Source organism: Lagenorhynchus albirostris, chromosome 18 (assembly GCF_949774975.1).
Source record: "Lagenorhynchus albirostris chromosome 18, mLagAlb1.1, whole genome shotgun sequence".
Taxonomy (NCBI): domain Eukaryota; kingdom Metazoa; phylum Chordata; class Mammalia; order Artiodactyla; family Delphinidae; genus Lagenorhynchus; species Lagenorhynchus albirostris.
In genome coordinates, this window is record NC_083112.1 from 70,556,477 (window position 1) to 70,574,287 (window position 17,811).

Consider the following 17,811-nt stretch of genomic DNA (forward strand, 5'->3'; position numbering starts at 1 on the left):
ATCAGGCGTGAGCCAGTCCTTAAATCTCTCTGTATACACACAACCTAATGGCTGTTTCTCTGGAGGACCCTGACGAATGCACCACTGATGTCTGAAACAAGGTAAGAATGTTTGTTATCACCACAATTATTCAACATTGTGCTAGAAGTCCCACTCAATGTGATAAGGCTGGAAAATAAGTAAAATTATAAATATGGTAAAGAAGATACACTCATTATTTTCAGATATGATTCTTTGAGAAAATCAAGTGAAGTTTATTAGATCTGATAAAATAGTGCAGTATGTAGTTGGGTACAGGACAGAAAAATCTACAGTTTTCTTAAACACATTAAATAACTAGCTAGAAAAATATAATTGTTTTGAAAAGGCTAAGCAAAATAGAAACAATTGTAGAAACTACCCAAGAAAAAACATAATGTAAAACATTCAAGATCTTATATGAAAAAACATAAAATTTTACTTAAGAGCCACCCCCCTCTCCAAAAAAGACCTGAATAAATAGAAATATGCACCACTTTCCTGATAGGAAAACACAACAGACATTTTAGTTTCATCAACCATTCAAATTAATGAAATTTCACTTGGAATTTTTACAGTGATTTTAAAGTTCAACTGGAAGAATAGACAAAAAAATTTGAGAACAATCTTAAGAAGAACAGTAAGAAGGGATCTTTTTTTTTTTTTTTTAAGAAGGGATCTTTACTGTTATCAAAAGATCCTAAAAATTTACAGGATCATATTTTAAAATAATTTGGAAAATGTTTTTTATATTTCAAGGTGAGAAGGTCTTTCTATGTCAGATGCAAAGCCAAGAAATTATAAAGTAACAATGGACAGATCTGACCACATAAAAATTAAAAACATCTATATTTATATAGGCATTGTGAGCAAAGTTAAAGGACAAAAAAGACTGGGAGACATTTGCAGCAAACATAATAGAAAGCGTTGATGTCCACAATATATAAAGCGTTGAAAAAAGTCAGTAAGAAAAAATTTTAAAAATTGAAAATTTGACAAGGCCGAAAAGTTAAAGACAAGGAAAAAAAAGATAGTCAATTTCATAAATAATCAGGGAAATATTTTAAAAAACAATTTTTGTATTCAAATTGACAAAAATGAAAAAGATGAATAATACCTAGTGTTTCTGACTATATAGAAAAATGGGATTTTAAAACCCTAGTAATGGGAGAATAGTTTGTATAGTCCCTCTCTGTTTTGCTTTATCTATAAACATTTAAATTACCCATTGTTTCAGTAATTCACTTTGAGAAATTTATCCTCTCGTACTACCAGCAGGCAGCCTTCTTTTTAGGAGAGCTGAAAATTAGAAACAATCCTTCCTACCTAGTAGAAAGGATGGAGAAGATAAATTATTGTGATCTGGGTCCTTGATGGACCTAACCTCCAAGTTTATGGATCCAAAAAATGTCTGAAAATCTACTTTTTAACAGGTGTTCTACTGAGAAGAAAGTAGGGATTGGAAGAAGTTGATTTTTTGTTATTATGAGCATGTATTACTTTTGAAATTTTATTAAAAATAAAATTTCATTTTGAAATAATTATATATTCATGGGAAGTTAAAAAAGTATCAAAACCAGGAGCTTGCTTGACATTATACAATTCACAGAGCTTATTCAGATTTCAACAACTATATATGCATTCAGGTGCACATATGTGTAGCTCTAGGTAGCTTTATCATATGTGTATATTTATGTAACCAACTCTCTAATGAAGATATAGGACTGATCTATAATCACAAGCAACCCTTACACCATACCTTTACAGCCACGTCCTCTCTTCATATCCAAAATATTCTTCTTAAGAAAAATGTAAGATTATGGAAAGAGAGCCATGATTTATTGCTGAGTGGAAAATTGTTACAGAAAAATGTTTTTGGGGAGGGAAAAATTTATGTACGTTTATATGAGCATATGAAGCTTTCAATTCAATTTCTTACACCCTAATTCAAATGTTCAAACTGAAAATCTGGTTCTCTAAACCAAACTTTGAAACACACTGACAGAGGAGACTTGTCAAGTTAATCATCCATCAATAGGTCACAGACTCCAAGTTCAACAACCAAAGTCAGTCCTCCTGAGTTCCTTATTGGAATCTCAACTCTGTTCATTTAAACAAAAGATTTATAAGACAAGCAGAGATATAGTATGAACACCATCCTGTCAGAACCTACTTTTCACTTATTTTTACAAGAGGCAGTGTTGACAGAGGAATTCCTGCTATGCTAATGTGTCATCTGAGGTCCAATGAACATACGGGCCATTTATGGAAGTGCCACTGTGACGGATTAAAATGGCAACCTTCTCAGGGTGAAGAAAAACAGTTTTGTACAATGAGAAGCACATGTTCCAGAAACTTCTGGAGTTGGCATTTTTTGATAATGTTATAAGGCTTAATTTATCAGAGCCACAAAGTGAAGGAATTAATAATTTTTCAGCCACTGCAGCTGCCAGCATACTACTATTATACTACTATAATTCAGAGACAGCCTCTTTGCTAATTACAAATATATATATTTAAAATTAATTAATTTATTAATTTTTGGCTGCGTTGGGTCTTTGTTGCTGCACGCGGGCTTTCTGTAGTTGCGGCGAGTGGGGGCCACTCCTCCTTGCGGTGCGTGGGCTCATTGCGGTGGCTTCTCGTTGCGGAGCACGGGCTCTAGACGTGCAGGCTTCAGTAGTTGCGGCACGCAGGCTTCAGTAGTTGTGGCACATGGGCTCTAGGCGTGCAGGCTTCAGTAGTTGTGGCACGCAGGCTTCAGTAGTTGTGGCTCGTGGGCTCTAGAGCACAGGCTCAGCAGTTGTGGCTCACAGGCTTAGCTGCCCCAAGGCATGTGGGATCTTCCCAGACCAGGGCTCGAACCCGTGTCTCCTGCGTTGGCAGGCGGATTCTTAACCACTGCGCCACCAGGGAAGCCCACCTATATTATGTTTTGCCTTTTGTCACTAACCCTCCTGGAATTATCTTTGGATAGAGTGTATGCTGGGTATCCAGTTGTTTTTCTTCCATATATGGATATCTGTGACATTATGATTTATAATAAGAAATATGTATTTTGTCTTCCTTTGTCCTATTTCTGGCACAGAGCTCCTAAAACCTTTGGAATTTCTGAAGTAACAGAGCAATGAAGAGGTCTTTTGTTATGTTAATGAGTTGACTTTTGGAAAGTACCAAAAGATGGGAGCTGGTTGCCAAGAGAAACAACCATGTGATTAGAGCGTTGGAACTTTTAGCATCCTCCTATCCTGCTCTGGGGAAGGGAGGGGGCTGGCCAATGATTTCATCAATCATGCCTATGTAATGAAGGCTCCATAAAAACCCAAAAGGGTGGAGTTTGAAGAATTTTCACGTTGGTGACCTACATGCTTCCACAAGTCATTAAGCCTGGCCCCAAACTCCATGAGGACAGAAGCTCCTTTGCTTTGGCCCTTGCTCTGTGTATCTCTTCACCTGGATGTTGATTTTTATATTTCTAATATCCTTTGTAATAAACTGGTAGTCTAGTGACTAACCTGGTTTCCTTAGTCCTGTGAGCTGCTCTAGCAAATTAACTGAACCCATGTTGTGAGCACCTCTGATTTATAGCCAGTTGGTTGGAAGCACAGGTGGCAGCCTGGACTTGTGATTGGCATCTGAAGTGAAGGACTGAGCCATTAACCTGAGGAATCTGATGCTATCTCTGGGTAGAGAGTGTCAGAATTGAGTTGAATTGTTGGACACCCAACTGGTGTTGGAAAGTAGCCTGGTGGTGTGGGGAGAACCGCCACACATTGAAATTGGAATCAGAAACATTAATATACTACACAGTCCCAGCTCCATTCACTGAAATGTGCAACCTTTTTCCAACTCTCTGTAGTTCTGGATCACAGATCAAGTTTCCAGTCTGTTCATGCATTGCTCTCAGGTATTGCTCTATTTTTTTCTATCCCTGCAGCAGTATCACATGGTCTCAAATTCTATAGCTTTATAAAGTGTCTTGCTATACGGTGGGAAAGTTCTTGCAATTCATACTTCCTCAAAAGTGTTCAATTTTTCTTGGATTTGCAGGTCCATACATTTTTTAGAAAATTTTATAAAGTTCCACGGAAAAAGGGGCAGAGTACATTTAGATTGGGAATACATTGACTCTATATTATGTTGGGGAAAGTTGACATCTTTAATATTGAGTCTGCCAATCCATGGACATGTAACATCTTTCGATTTAACTACTTTTTAAAGAGATTTCATAATTTCCTCTATAAAGATCTTGGGCATTTTTGCTAGATTTAATTCCTCAAATAATTACGTCATAGTTTTCAGAGCTACTGTAAATTTTACCTTAAACATTTTTATTTCTGTTACTAGCTGGTATATTAAAATACAAGTGAATTTTATATACTAGTTTTGTATTTAGCAAATGCCAACTTAAAAAAAATAAATTTATTTATTTTAGGCTGCGTTGGGTCTTTGTTGCGGTGAATGGGCTTCTCATTGTTGTGGCTTCTCTTGTTGCAGAGCACGGGCTCTAGGCATGTGGACTTCAGTAGTTGTGTCATGCGGGCTCAGTAGTTGTGGCTCGCTGACTCAGTAGTTGTGGCTCGCTGGCTCTAGAGCACAGGCTCAGTAATTGTGGCGCACAGGCTTAGTTGCTCCATGGCATGTGGGATCTTCCCGGACCAGGGATCGAACCTGTGTCCCCTGCATTGGCAGGCGGATTCTCAACCACTGCACCACCAGGGAAGCCCAACAAATGCCAACTTTTCTTGTTAATTCCAACAACTTATCTGTAGATTCATTTGGATTTTCTGTGTACCATAGCCTATCACCTGTTTTTCTTCTTTTTAATATTTATTTATTTGTTTGCGCCGGGTCTTAGTTGTGGCAGGCGGGCTCCTTAGTTGTGGCATGCATGTGGAATCTAGTTCCCTGACCAGGGATTGAACCCAAACCCAGGCCCCCTGCATTGGGAGCATAGCGTCTTAACCACTGCACCACCAGGGAGGTCCCGTATCATCTGCTTTTAATGATAATTTTATTGTTTTTCAATCCTCAACTTTCTACTTCTTTTCTAGATTTACTGTGCTAGCTCAGACTTCCAGCATTAGGTGGAATGGAGTGTGTGATGATGGGAATCCTTGTTGTTCTTAGTTTCAAAAGGAATGTTTTTAGAAGATGTAGTGGGTAAATAGTGGCTCCCCCAAAGATTTGTCCAAGTCCTAACCTGACTACTTTGAAATGTGACCTTACTTAGAAACAGGGTCTTTGCATATGTAATTGAAACTCCCAAACTGAAATCATCTTGGACTTAAGAGTGGGCCCTAAATCCAATGACGAGTGTCTTTATAAGAGACAGAAAAGGAGAAGATATGGAGACAGAGGGAAAGACCATGTGATGACACAGGCAAAGATTGGAGGGATGTGTCCATAAGCCAGGGAACACCAAGAATCGCCAGCAGACTAGACTTTACAAGGAAATGCACAGATGGGCCAAGAAGGTTCAGGATTCTTTTTCAGTAGTTACATGAGTGTGTTCTTATAATTATTTTTAAGCTGGAGGTTTATGTTTTATATACTTTTGTATATGTGAAACATTCCACGATTTAAAAAATTTATAACACATTATTTAACTGGAAGATGGGTAGAAGGGAAACAATTAGGAAAGGAATTTGTGGGCCATATGCTACTGTTCAGTGTTAGGATTTCAAGTTCCTTTTTAATTCTCTTAATCACATTTCAGGGTAATTTTCGTTCAGTCATTCATTTCGTTTCATTTATCCATTCAATACTTATTGCATCTTTCTAGTTTCAGGCACACTATGAAACAGAAGAGCACGGTTTCTGTTATCAAGTTGCTTAACATCTGGTCAGGGAGAGAGACTACAAGTTAGATCATGACCCCATAGCAGGGAAGAGATAACAATACAAGTACACAGATGGAGAGATTCAGGGGAGTGATTCCTGCAATGAGCATTGAAGGATATCTAAGCCAGAGGAAGAAGAGGGTCATGGCATTCCAGACCAAGGGGAAGCACGTACAAGGAAGGTAAGGAACAAGGCACAGAAGGAACAGGGATTGATTTTGCTGGACTACAGGGTACATATTAGGAAGCTGTGAGAGATCTGATTAAAGATACAGGCAGAAGCCAGATTAAGAAAAGCCTTGGAAGATGTATTAGTTAGGATTAGGTTTGGCTGTGAGGGACTGATTATCCAAAATGATAGTGTAAATAAGAGGTTTAGGGACTTCCCTGGTGGTCCGCCTTCCAATGCAGGGGATGTGGGTTTGATCCTTGGTCGGGGAGCTAGGATCCCACGTGCCTCGCGGCCAGAAAACCAAAACATAAAAGAACAGAAGCAATATTGTAACAAATTCAATAAAGACTTTAAAAATGGTCCACATCAAAAAAATCTTTAAGAAAAAAAAAAAGACAGAGGTTTATTGCTTTCTTATATAAACCCTGTGTGTGGGTAGGTGGTGGCTTCTGTGACACTTCACTCTGAGTCCAGGACCCAGACACCCTCTCTTTTTAAGGCTCCATGGTCCAAACACAACTAACAATTAGCACAACACAGCCTTTTAAAATAAAAGTGCTTTTATTATAAAATTCTAAAAATGTGCTTTAAAGGTCAGTCATGGGAATACTGCAATAATAAGAAGAAACATATCTTCATAATCCAGGCAATCACAGAGCAGATTTTATATTGTCCATGGAATTAATATTTAAAAGACATTCTTCTTCTTTTCAGTTAAGAAGAGTCTTCAGAGCACCATTATTTGAAGGAAAGGTATTTTGCGTATCAGAGTTCATCTTTGGTCTGCAATTAAGAAACAAAATATTTAGAGCCATCAGGAAGTCTTCTACGAGTCAAGAAAGCTTATGTTAGTCTATTAATTATTTTCCCCTAAAGATGAAAGAAGGGGGAAAAAAAAAGCCAAGTTATTGCTAGAGGCTTTTAGGACTATTATTTGGAATCACCCAAGGGTAAAGTCACATTGGTGGGGAACCTGAACATCTAAGCGTCTGTATTATGGTAAAAGGCTTGTGTTATGAATGGTATCAGTGAACGGCTAGAGTAGACAATGGGCAAAAAATAAACAAAGCTATCATTCTAGTCCCTAACTGCTATGAATCTGGGGAATCATTTGGCACCCCTCAAAGTCACTTAGAGATAAAAATTTAAAAAGAGGAGTGGAGAAAGGGAGCTGCCCACTTTCATTTGGAGCCAACAGAAGCGTTCTGATATCAAATCACTAACTCCATGTGGGAGCACGTTTCGAGTCTGGAAATTTCTGTTTTGTCACTGGCTTTCACTGATTTTATGGCCTTGCAGCACTGAGAGGAATTAATGCTGATGATGCACCACCTCTGAGAGCCAGTTGGTGGCAAATCAGTTCCCCCCCCCCAAAAAAACAGACAACCAAAACTGATTTGTAGCATGTACTGTTGTCATGGTGTAAATACTTCCACCACGTGGATTCCAAGCTACCAAAACTGAACCACTGTGAAAAATCCCTAAATATTTAACAGTCTGTGAACTTGGATGAGGTGTGGCTCCATCACGCCATTGGGGCTGGTAGTCTTCTTATTCCTTTTAAAACCGCTTGAGAGGCAGACGTAATAATTGCCAAATCTGCGCTCTCAACTTTGGTTCCAATGCCATGGTTCTGAGTTTGTCCATTCAGAGACATGATGCTGTTGCTTAAAATAATGTCAAGCCAGCATATTTTATATATACATATAATACATATAATAACTTTATACAGTATATATTCCTTCAAATGAAAAATACCTATAATCACCGCTCCCCCCCCAAGCCATCACACTGTCTTTACGCACAATTATGCACACAATTTGAAGGTGATACACTGGTTTTTGGTTCTTGCTTTGCTATAATCCAGATAGATGATTCTGAGCTAAACTCTTCTTTGGGCTCGGTTTTGTTAACTATAAAATGAAGGCATTTACTGATCTCTCAGGTCTTCTTCAGCCTGCCAAGTCCATATGTGCATCTGCCTTTTATAAACAAAATCAGTATGTAGTGGTATCAACCGAGATTGCTTTTAAATGAATACTCTGTTAACATGAATAATGATGGTTATACATTTTTCCATCTCTAAACTGGGATGACGAACTCTGCAGAAACGATCTCACAAGGAGATGAAGCTCTTAGATGATAGGTGTGAAAACACTTTTCGAACTGTAAACATCTCTTCAAATGCCACGTGATCTGAATTCTCACAGTAAAAATGGCTTCCCTCCACTTTGCTGAGAGCTCTCTTCACTGCATCTTAGCGCTTGTCTTTTGCCTTTTGGGGATCTATTTTATCTGCCTCTGCTAGAATGAATTGCTTGGAGGCTCCAGGAGGAATTCAGGTAGCTGTTGCCTGACTGAACGAGGAAAGGAATGAATGAAGAGTTGGATCACTGTTAGTTCTTACTCTGACACTGGCTAGAAGGTGAGTTCTGGTTACCTTCTTTGTATGGCACGTGCAAGGAAAGAGGTCATCCTCGGTCTGTGGTTCTACCCTCCTCATGCCCTCCCGGATTTGGGGCTCACCCACTTGTAAACTGGCATATTCCTGTATAGGAAACAATACAAAAACATGTCTTATATATCACTTAACATCCACTTACCAAATTAGATATGCCAGAGTCTGCTAGAACACAGTCCACTTAACTCACGTGTCAAGTTGTGATATGCAAGGTCCTCCATATTCCCCTTAAAAGCCCAACAACAGAGCTTCTGAGAGGTGGCTGACCTTTGGGCACTGGCTGCCTATTTCTAAGGGACCACTCCTTAGTCTACGCTTCATTGATATGACTTGTACGGTATTTTTTTTTGACCTCTGCCACGTAGCGAAAATAATTGTGCTTCCCATCTTCCCTAGACTGAGAATCTGAGGACAGACTATTTCTGCCTGACCCACCATGGCTGGTACAGCCTCAGTCGCATCTTCATTCATCATGTGCTTGCTCTGGGCTAAGCTCTGGCCGAGGTGCTGAGGCTCGAAAAATGTGAGTTGAATGAATGTGGCTCTTTAGGAATTCAAATAGTATGTCCCCCCAGCTCCTTCTTCAGTTTACATACTTCACCATCCCCTAGGAAAGGTTATAAAGGGGGAAGGGACCAGGAATGACCAACTTTGTTCTGCAGCAGAGCCTAAGAAACGGGGCTCAATATCTGCAATTCTGCAATTCTGAATTTAAAAAATCTTAACTTAGATCTAGTACTATTATTAGCCAATTACTTGCTTACTACTGCATTTTTTTTAAAAAAAGAACTTTTCAAATTGTCAGATATGCTCTAATTACAATGCCTAAATGGGTAGGTCCATAAAAACAATTTCCAAGAAAAGTCATGGCCCATATGGGGTCAGCACAACAGGTCCAAACATACCTTGCATTGTATAGAAAAGGAAATGGTAAGGCAGCAGCAATATTGTACAGAGAGGAAATGTGAATCCACACACAGTAACTCTGTAGGATCAGAAGCCAATTTTCTAACCACATACCGTATGGTTCTAACATTAATACTTTTCTTTTAAGGTGGTAGCATTCTCCATTAGCTAATCTTTGGCTTTCTACTATTTTCATTATTATTTAATATTTATCCCTGATTTTTGCCTACAACAGAGGTATACATATATCTCCTTAATGAATATACTATTAGAAATTAAGTGAAATATTACTTGCTACTAACATGACCAATTACAAGTATGTCTATTTTCTTAGAAAATACTGACCTGGAAAAGTTTAAAATAATAACAGAATATGTCATCACCCATGAGATTATTTCTTGCAAATTCTTGTCCTGTTTTTGCTATCTTCTTTGCCTGTGGGAACAAGAATAATATGCTTTAATGAAACATATTTTTCCCCATACAGACATATGCTAACTGATCTTCAGAGGACATTTTAGTGGGACAATAGTGAAAAAAATATCTTTGGGGTCTTGTGAGGTAAAGGGAACATTTAACAGAGTATGTTTGTTCAAATCAAAGGGACGATTTTAAGACTCGAAAGTTTGAGAAGTCATATTGGGCCTTCTAGAATTGGCCTCTCTTGGAGAGAAAAGGCATACAATAATTGAACTAACAATGACTTTGCAAAGTAAATGTAAGATGAAGCTTAATGCACTGCCTTAACAATTTTCGGCAGACAATTAGTTTGATGCTTCTTTCATGCAATCCCTCATTTTAATCCATAGCACAGTTAGTTTTTCCTCCTGCCAGGTTGGCCATCTTCATTTTCATATTGCTAGGTGAGGTGAGGCAGTGCTTGGGGCTCAAATCAAACTGACTAAAGGAGAGAGCATAATCAAGGCCAAGGTTTAGCTTTTTGTGTCATGTGCAGAGTGGACAGCTAATCCAAGCCACTATGCCTGTGTTTACCCTGAAGGGATCTGTGCTATCCGCGGGGAGGTGGCTTCCCATTTACAGGTAAGGGTCTACATCTAAGCATCCCGAATGCTTTCCAGGCACAAGACATTGAAAATGAACCCATGATAATTGGGGTACAAAGAGACTGACCTTACCTCTTCATCGTGATCTTTTGCCCATTTAAGTTTTTCTAGGAGATCGCTCAGGTTGCTTTTAACTGGAATGTAGTGTTTCCAGGGCTGCAGTTCATTATAAAAGTGTTCATAGTAGATGGAGTCCTGCTTCAGCACCACACTGTCACCTACTAGCAGATACGGTAGGCGATAAGCTGCAACGGTGCCATCGACGTTTATCTGATACTTATGCTGCAAAGAGCAGTAAAGTAGAAGAACCTCCATTAAATTTCCTTTTTCCCACTCTTCTTTATTCTCCTTCTCTTTCCACACATCAAACCTCAGATATAAACTGGCCAGATTTTGCCCATGGCCTCCACCACTTAGTAAGTGCTATTATATACAACACGCTGACCTAGAGCTAAGGGCACATTTTGATGTTCCCCCAGGTTTCAAAAAGGGTCCACAAGGCTAATGGTGGGGCAGCCAATGGAATTATAAAACTGTTGTCCTAAGGCTACAACGTAAGGAAAGATAGATTTATCGTGACTCTGTAATCCATTTACTACCTTCTTGATGGCACATGAGCGCCTCACGATGGCACATTCTATGCCGTGTTACCTTTTAACATCAGGTGGCCACATGCAAGTGTTAATGAAATTAACAAGCTCTGGGGCAAGAACACCTATGAGTCAAAATATTTATAGCACTGTGGTAGTCAACAGTCTTTAGCTGTAGCAAATTCAACAGGTAGAAAGAAAACGAAGGTCTGACAAAACACCCTCTGAGGAGGGATGGCTGGTATCAGATTTGATTTGGTATCAAATCTCCCGTTTCTTTCCAAAATTTCTGTGATATGCATGTGGAAGAAACATAGACAATTCAACTTATGGCCTTCTTTAGGTTTTCCTCGTACCAGGTAACCCATCAAAAGAAAATCAGGCCATTTACAGCACAGACAGCTAATCACTGGCCCTCCCACCTGCAGGAGACAGCTGACTACTTTTTTGCCCACTTTTCCCTGTTCACCCCATGGGGCTTCAAAACCCCTTGGTGGTCTAGAGATCAGGGCAGCATCCCACTTCTTGAAAAAGGGGACTTGTCAGAGAAAGGATCCATACTGGGGAAACAGGAACAATCCACATTCTAGACACAAAGTGTGTAGCATCCCCAGAGTTCCTGGGCAGAACGTTTGGATGGATTCCAAGTCATTTCCCTACCAGAAGGCCTGATAAGAGACACCTGGTTTATATACCTTCTTTAGTCTATTATGATGCTATGGCCCTGGGGAGAAATATTTGTAAAATTACTTACACATATTTATTAATAAAAAAGGATTTGGAGCTGAAATATGTTTTTCTTGAGGGTCAGTTGGGGGAAAAATTATAGCTCTACCCAGGTCCCAAGCTCCTGTGGTGCATATTTAATATCAGGTCTAGGTACTGAGTACAACCCAGGTTGCCCCCCTAGGAACTGGTTAGTCCCTGGGGCTCCATTCCTCACTGTTCCTAAAATGTTGTGCTCACCTCTCTCACCCCTGTAATTTACAGCCCTCGATTTCCCGCCCCCAAATGCAGGTATTTGGAAAAACACAAAGGATTGGCCACGGATGATGTCATACCTTGAAGAAATCAAAAAATGAAATGTGTTTCACAATGGGACCATACAGGCTTTCATCGTGTTTAAAGAAGAAAAAGTTGGTGAAAGCAGCGTCTATGAGTTCCGGGTGTTTTCTGCTGAGTTTAACCAACTCAAGTCTCTCTTTTCGGCTGTCTCGCCCTCTCCAGACAGCTGTGGAGTTTTTGCTTTCCCAGGGAGGACCTGTGTTGGCTTGCACAGACATCATATCTAGACTGACTCTGGAAGACAGAGTGCAACAGATTTTTCTCCCAAACCATCACATTGCAAGGGTTGTTGGGAAAGAACTCACCAAGGAAAGAAAACCAAGGCTCTGGGTCGTCTGGGACCCATCTCTCACCGGCCCATGGTTTCGAGGACAGAGTCAGTCAAGTCGTAGGTAGGCATCACGATATCCTTGGAATCTGTGGAGCCACACCAGGAAAAGATCGGATGGATGTTTGAATCGGATTTCTTTTTTTCCAAAGGCCAGTCTCCCAAATTAACAAAAAACTCCACATCGGGCATCTTCACCTAGGAAAAGAAACCCAAGATGCTTAAAATGATGGTATAGTTTTTCATATCAGCCATTTCACTATCATTGTCGAAACTCCACTAAAACCCTGCTAAAGCACACCACACCCAGGGACAGGATTCAGCATATGGCAATTCTCCTTTAGGCTCAAAGTAGGTTTAGTACCAAAATAATTTTACTGTAAAGTATCTTCTTTTCTTAAAAATATTTACTTATTTATTTATTATTTTGACTGCACTGGGTCTTAGCTGCGGCATGCAGGATCTTCATTGCGGCACGTGGGATCGTCATTGCGGCATGCAGGATCTTTTAGTTGTGGCATGCATGCGGGATCTAGTTCCCCAACCAGGGATCGAACCCAGGCCGCCTGCACTGGGAGCACGGAGTCTTACACACTGGACCACCAGGTAAGTCCCAGGTATTTTCATCTATAATATACTGTTTGGGGTTGAGTGTGTCCCCCCAAAAGATATGCTGAAGTCCTAAACCCCAGTATCTCAGAATGACCTTATTTGGAAATAGGGCTGATGCAGTTGTATTTAGTTAAGATGAGATCCTACTGGACTAGGGTGGACCCTTAATCCAGTATGACTGGTGTTCTTGTGAGAAGAGATGAAGATGTCAAAACACACAAGGATGACACCATGTGACAACAGAGCGGAGTGATGCAGCTGCAAACCAGGAACACCAAGGATTGCCGGGCACCCCCAGAAACTAGGAAGAGCCAAGAAAGGATCCCCCCTATAGGTTTTAGAGGAAGCACTGCCCTGCTGACACCTTGATTTCAGACTTCTAGCCTCCAGAATGGTGAGAGAACAAATTGTTGTTGTTTTTAGCCACCCAGTTTACAGTACTTTGTTACAGCATCCCTAGGAGACTAATACAGGTATACTACCTGACATAAAACTTCAGAACAGTATATAGTACTTAAGGGTCCAGAATAGAACAATCCTGGTATTGTTATTACTTTTATTTTGAAAAATTATAGTGTAAAACCTGGGCTCAAATTGTCTATTATACATCTGAGAAAAGAAATACTTACTTTTCTAGTCAAAGAAAGTAGTATGGCATCCATGAAAATTCTAAAACCTACATGTTCACCATGAGTCTTGATATAAACCTGGAAGAGAATTGAATGTTTACTGTTTGTCTAAAAGTAACCACTGACTTCACTGAGATCAATCTTATCACAATGATCTGCAGAATGATTTTTAATAAAACTATGTAGCTAGTTGTAGCCAAATGGTCAAAATAAAAAATCACTAAGGCAAGAAACCCTCAGTCATGAATTGTACCTTGTTATCCTTCAAGGTATAATGACACAAGCTCTGTCTTTGTCCAAATCTTTTCGGGATTTCTGTTGCAATCTTTTCTGGATCAATGGTAGGGAAATGTGCCAGATCTCTCTGAATTTGAGTAATGGTTTCTGGGCAGTTCATCTCCCATAGCCAGGCTGCACTGTCTTCCAAAGGACAGTCACAATTCTCATGGTAAACTGGCCCTAATTACACACAAGGAACAAAGTATACAGTAATAATTTCACTCAGCATTTGAAACATGTAACAAATATTCGTAATATGACTTTACAAGTTTTGCCTATTTAGATGGGGAGGGCAATTTGATGGAAAACATATTTTAAAAAGAAAAACATTTTTATTACCCTGCTGTATCTCAAGTTAAGTCTGTTCTGACCGCTCTTCACAGATAGGTGTTATGATATTTTCACAGTCAGGCCCACTTGGCACGAGTTCAAAAGAAAGCCAACGGTGCTACTTTTTGCACTAAGTGGCTACCATAGTCCATTACTCTTTTTTTTTTTAATTAATTTTTATTGGAGTATTATTGCTTTACAATGTTGTGTTAGCTTCTGCTGTATGGCAAAGCATTACTCTTTATGTTTTGTGTACTTAAGAATAACCAAACATTGGTAAATAACCAAACATTGAATAACAAGGATATCAGAGGAGCATACCTGTTTTAATGAAAGACAAAATGATAGAAATTTATATTTCAGTGGTCTGTTATACAAACTAGTTCTTAAAGGGTCTAAGGTACTTTTCTCAATGGATAAATCATCGTAAGTAACAATACAAATGGGCATTCCCTGGCGGTTCAGTGGTTAGGACTCCACGCTTCCACTGCCGGGGCCTGGGTTTGATCCCTGGTGGGGGAACTAAGATACTGCAAGCCTTGAGGCGAGGCAAAAACAAAAAAGCAAACAAAAAAAACCAATACAAATAAATAAAACACCCCTACTATGTTTGGTATAATATATTTTTCTAAAGAAAATATAAAGAAGCAAAGTAATCCTCAAAACACCCATTTCATTAATATTATAATGAATTAATTACGTGTTTATAGAAATAATACTAACATAATATAGAATCTGAATTGAGATTTTACTGTCATTTATTTCTATGAGTCTCAGATTGTCACCTGACCCAGGCAGTAGTAGACAATGGGACATCTTTTTAAGGTTAGCAGGTTATATGGTACTGTGTGGTCCTGGTGGAGTGTGGGGAAGAAATGGAGGCACTTTCTAGAAAAATGTTTGCCTTTCGTGGAGCAGGGAGACAAGGAAGATTCGTGTGTCTGTATACACCCTGCTTCTCTAATATTTTAGGGTACTGTCTCTGCTAAGAGGGAATGATATGGCTCTAGGTAAGAAAGTTGTACTCTTATCCTGTATAAGAAAACAGAATTTCTCTGGAAAATAGCACTGAAACAAAACAAAAAAAACCCCACAGTCAATTTCCCCGCTCTCCCATCAAGTCCTCTTTCTTCCTGAAGTGACCGACCAAATTTCAATAACACTCATCAGTTACTTAAGTCATATATCTCTAATTAAGAAAGCGCCATCGATGACCGTATATATAGCTTGATTGTTCTTGCTAATGTTGTGCCTTTAGGGAGCAAATTCTCTATTAATATGTTCTTTCCTCTTTAGCAAATTGTAATTTCCATTTGAATCGTGCATTTCTCTCTTTTACCAGGACTCTCAATTTAGCTTTCAAGTAGGAAATGTCTATTTTTTTCTTTTAGTGAAAAAAATACCACGCTAACTTGTTTTTGTTGATCAAATGACATGTATTATTGTGTTCAAATACTGCTGTGTTAAAATTATGTTCCAAATTACCTGTTAAAATATATGGAGACTTGGCCACATGTTGACCTTGGAATTTGACTTCTATCTTTAGATTTGTGTAACTCGCATACATTCTGTATCTTACTATGAAGGACCCATCCTTTCGGTCTAAAATCTGGACGCCCACTCTAGTGAATTGCTCATCTGGGGCTGAGATTTTAATCTGGAACACCTTTTCACCCGGAGAAGATGTGAATCTGTGATGGGAAGAACAATGAGATATAAAGATTATTTTAAGAAACAACGGTGCAAAGATTATGTTCTCTAGTCTGTGAACCTTCCTATTCTCCTCCACATTCTCCCCCTAACATACGCTTGTTTCTTTTTCCTTATGCTTTTAGTACCAGAATGAATAGGATGGATCAGAGAGGAAAAAAAGAAGAGGATTACAATGGCCAAGATAACATAGAACAGTTTTATTAGAAAATTGCAAGGAGATATGTTGACTACTAATTTATGTAAACATAGAACATACTTATGCATTTCATATATAAAAATAGTCTTATCAACCTACTATTTATTTCATGCCCATCTGGAAATTTGTGATGAAACGGTGCCTCTAAAGATAATGATTTTCTGAAAAATCTCTCTCAAAGATTTTTTTTTAAAGAATCAGTATTATAAATCATGCTCAGCCACGGGCAAAAGCTAGTAGGTAGTATATCACCCAAGTGACGTTGTACAAAAGTTTTTTTTGGAGTGAGTGCTCTGACTGTTACGATTAAGATGGTATTTAGTTTCCCCAATCGTACTATTTATAGACAAGTGACAAAATTTATAACTCTCCTTTCCTTTGGGAAACTTCTTAGCCCCAAGATTTTCTGCCTACAAAATACACACAGTCAGCAACCACCAATTAAAAAAAAGACAATCATTTCAGAAGTAAGTGAATTCTACAAATAAATTTCAAGTATACTTTTAACGTTGAATTCAGTGGAACGAAATAAAGTTGTAACAAACATAGAAGATTCATATTCTGATACGTTCCCCCTCAACTCTAAAGTTTCAAATAGTGCTTTATTTTTCTTTTGAGTTTCAAAACCTGCTTACCTGCAGAGGTCCACCTGAAAACAGAGAAAGGTGCAACCATGCAGTTTCTAACAACTGGGTTTAAATTCCTTATAACAGTTTATGCAAAAATAACTAGAAAGAGTACTTTCGGCAAAGTACAGGAGTTTGTTCCCCAGTCATGGGGAAATCCCTATCAAAATAGCCAGGACCGCAACGGGAGAGGCCACAACAGTGAGAGGCTCGCGTACTGCCAAAAAAAAAAAAAAAAAAAAAAATAGCCAGGAGAAGAGCTAATTCGAAATTATTTGTAAAGCTACAGAGAAAAATTGATTGGATGGGGGGAACAGTTACAACCAGATGTGAATAGCACCCAAATGTCCTGGATTTTAAACTGCTGTGCAGAAACAAGTTCTTGGGCGAACAAAACTTAAGGGGAAAACCAGTAAGTTTTAACTGTATTCCAAAATAGTCAGGGAGCCATTGCTCGACTTACTTATTTCCTGATGTGTCCACCGCCTGGATGTAGAAATAGCGCGCGGGAAGGACCACAGCTGCTTTGAGCCCGGGTCCCCATATTTCGCTCTTCTCCGGGCTCAGTCGCCTCTCTCCGCCGGTCTCGGCCAGTGCTGGAACTGTCCCCAGAAAGAAGCAGTAAAGCAGCAAAGTGCTAAACATTTACAAGATGGACTCAAAATGATCCACAGATAAATGAAGTGGAAGAGGTGGACGGAACCAGCCGCGGCTCCGGCAGGGGCACGTCGGCCGATCGCAGCAGCAGACGCGGCTCCAAGTGGGGTCCTTTGCTGTGCTGGGCAGGCGCGTGGGTCTCCCCGGAAAGGTCACAACCGGGGCGCTGGCTTGTCCAGCTGAAAGGTGCCAGTAGTTCTGCTGAAATGCGCAAGGACCACGCCGCTCCTCTTCCTCGGGATAATGACAAACTTGCGTTGCTTCTGTAACTGGAGCATCATTGAGGGCGAACGCGTCTCAGGTTCCAGCCCAAGGTGCACGG

At 39.5% G+C, this 17,811-nt stretch overlaps 1 protein-coding gene across 3 annotated transcripts; it reads right to left on the minus strand.

Moving 5' to 3' along the window:
- Positions 1-6,594: 6,594 nt before the first annotated feature.
- Positions 6,595-17,784, minus strand: POGLUT2 (protein O-glucosyltransferase 2). Of its 3 annotated transcripts, XM_060129418.1 has the most exons (10): positions 17,296-17,773; positions 15,783-15,988; positions 13,942-14,147; positions 13,689-13,766; positions 12,473-12,645; positions 12,116-12,353; positions 10,537-10,746; positions 9,746-9,835; positions 8,474-8,581; positions 6,595-6,816 (listed from the first exon to the last, which is right to left on the minus strand). In XM_060129418.1, the coding sequence occupies exons 1-10, from the start codon at positions 17,475-17,477 to the stop codon at positions 6,799-6,801; spliced, it is 1,509 nt and encodes a 502-aa protein (XP_059985401.1). In that variant the 5' UTR covers positions 17,478-17,773; the 3' UTR covers positions 6,595-6,798. The 3 variants fall into 3 exon arrangements, 2 of the variants coding, with proteins under 2 accessions (XP_059985401.1, XP_059985400.1); XM_060129417.1 differs by lacking the exon at positions 6,595-6,816 and having other exon boundaries at positions 6,825-8,581; positions 17,296-17,780; XR_009536834.1 differs by lacking the exon at positions 6,595-6,816 and having other exon boundaries at positions 10,532-10,746; positions 17,296-17,784.
- Positions 17,785-17,811: the final 27 nt, after the last annotated feature.

Coding starts and splice junctions, on each gene's coding strand:
- POGLUT2 (XM_060129417.1), bottom strand. CDS start 17,477: ATGTTTAGCACTTTGCTGCTTTACTGCTTCTTTCTGGGGACAGTTCCA. Junction 10,747..12,115: donor CATTTTTTGATTTCTTCAAG/GTATGACATCAT, acceptor TGCTCTTTGCAG/CATAAGTATCAGATAAACGT. Junction 8,582..9,745: donor ATTATTTTAAACTTTTCCAG/GTCAGTATTTTC, acceptor TTTCCTATACAG/GAATATGCCAGTTTACAAGT.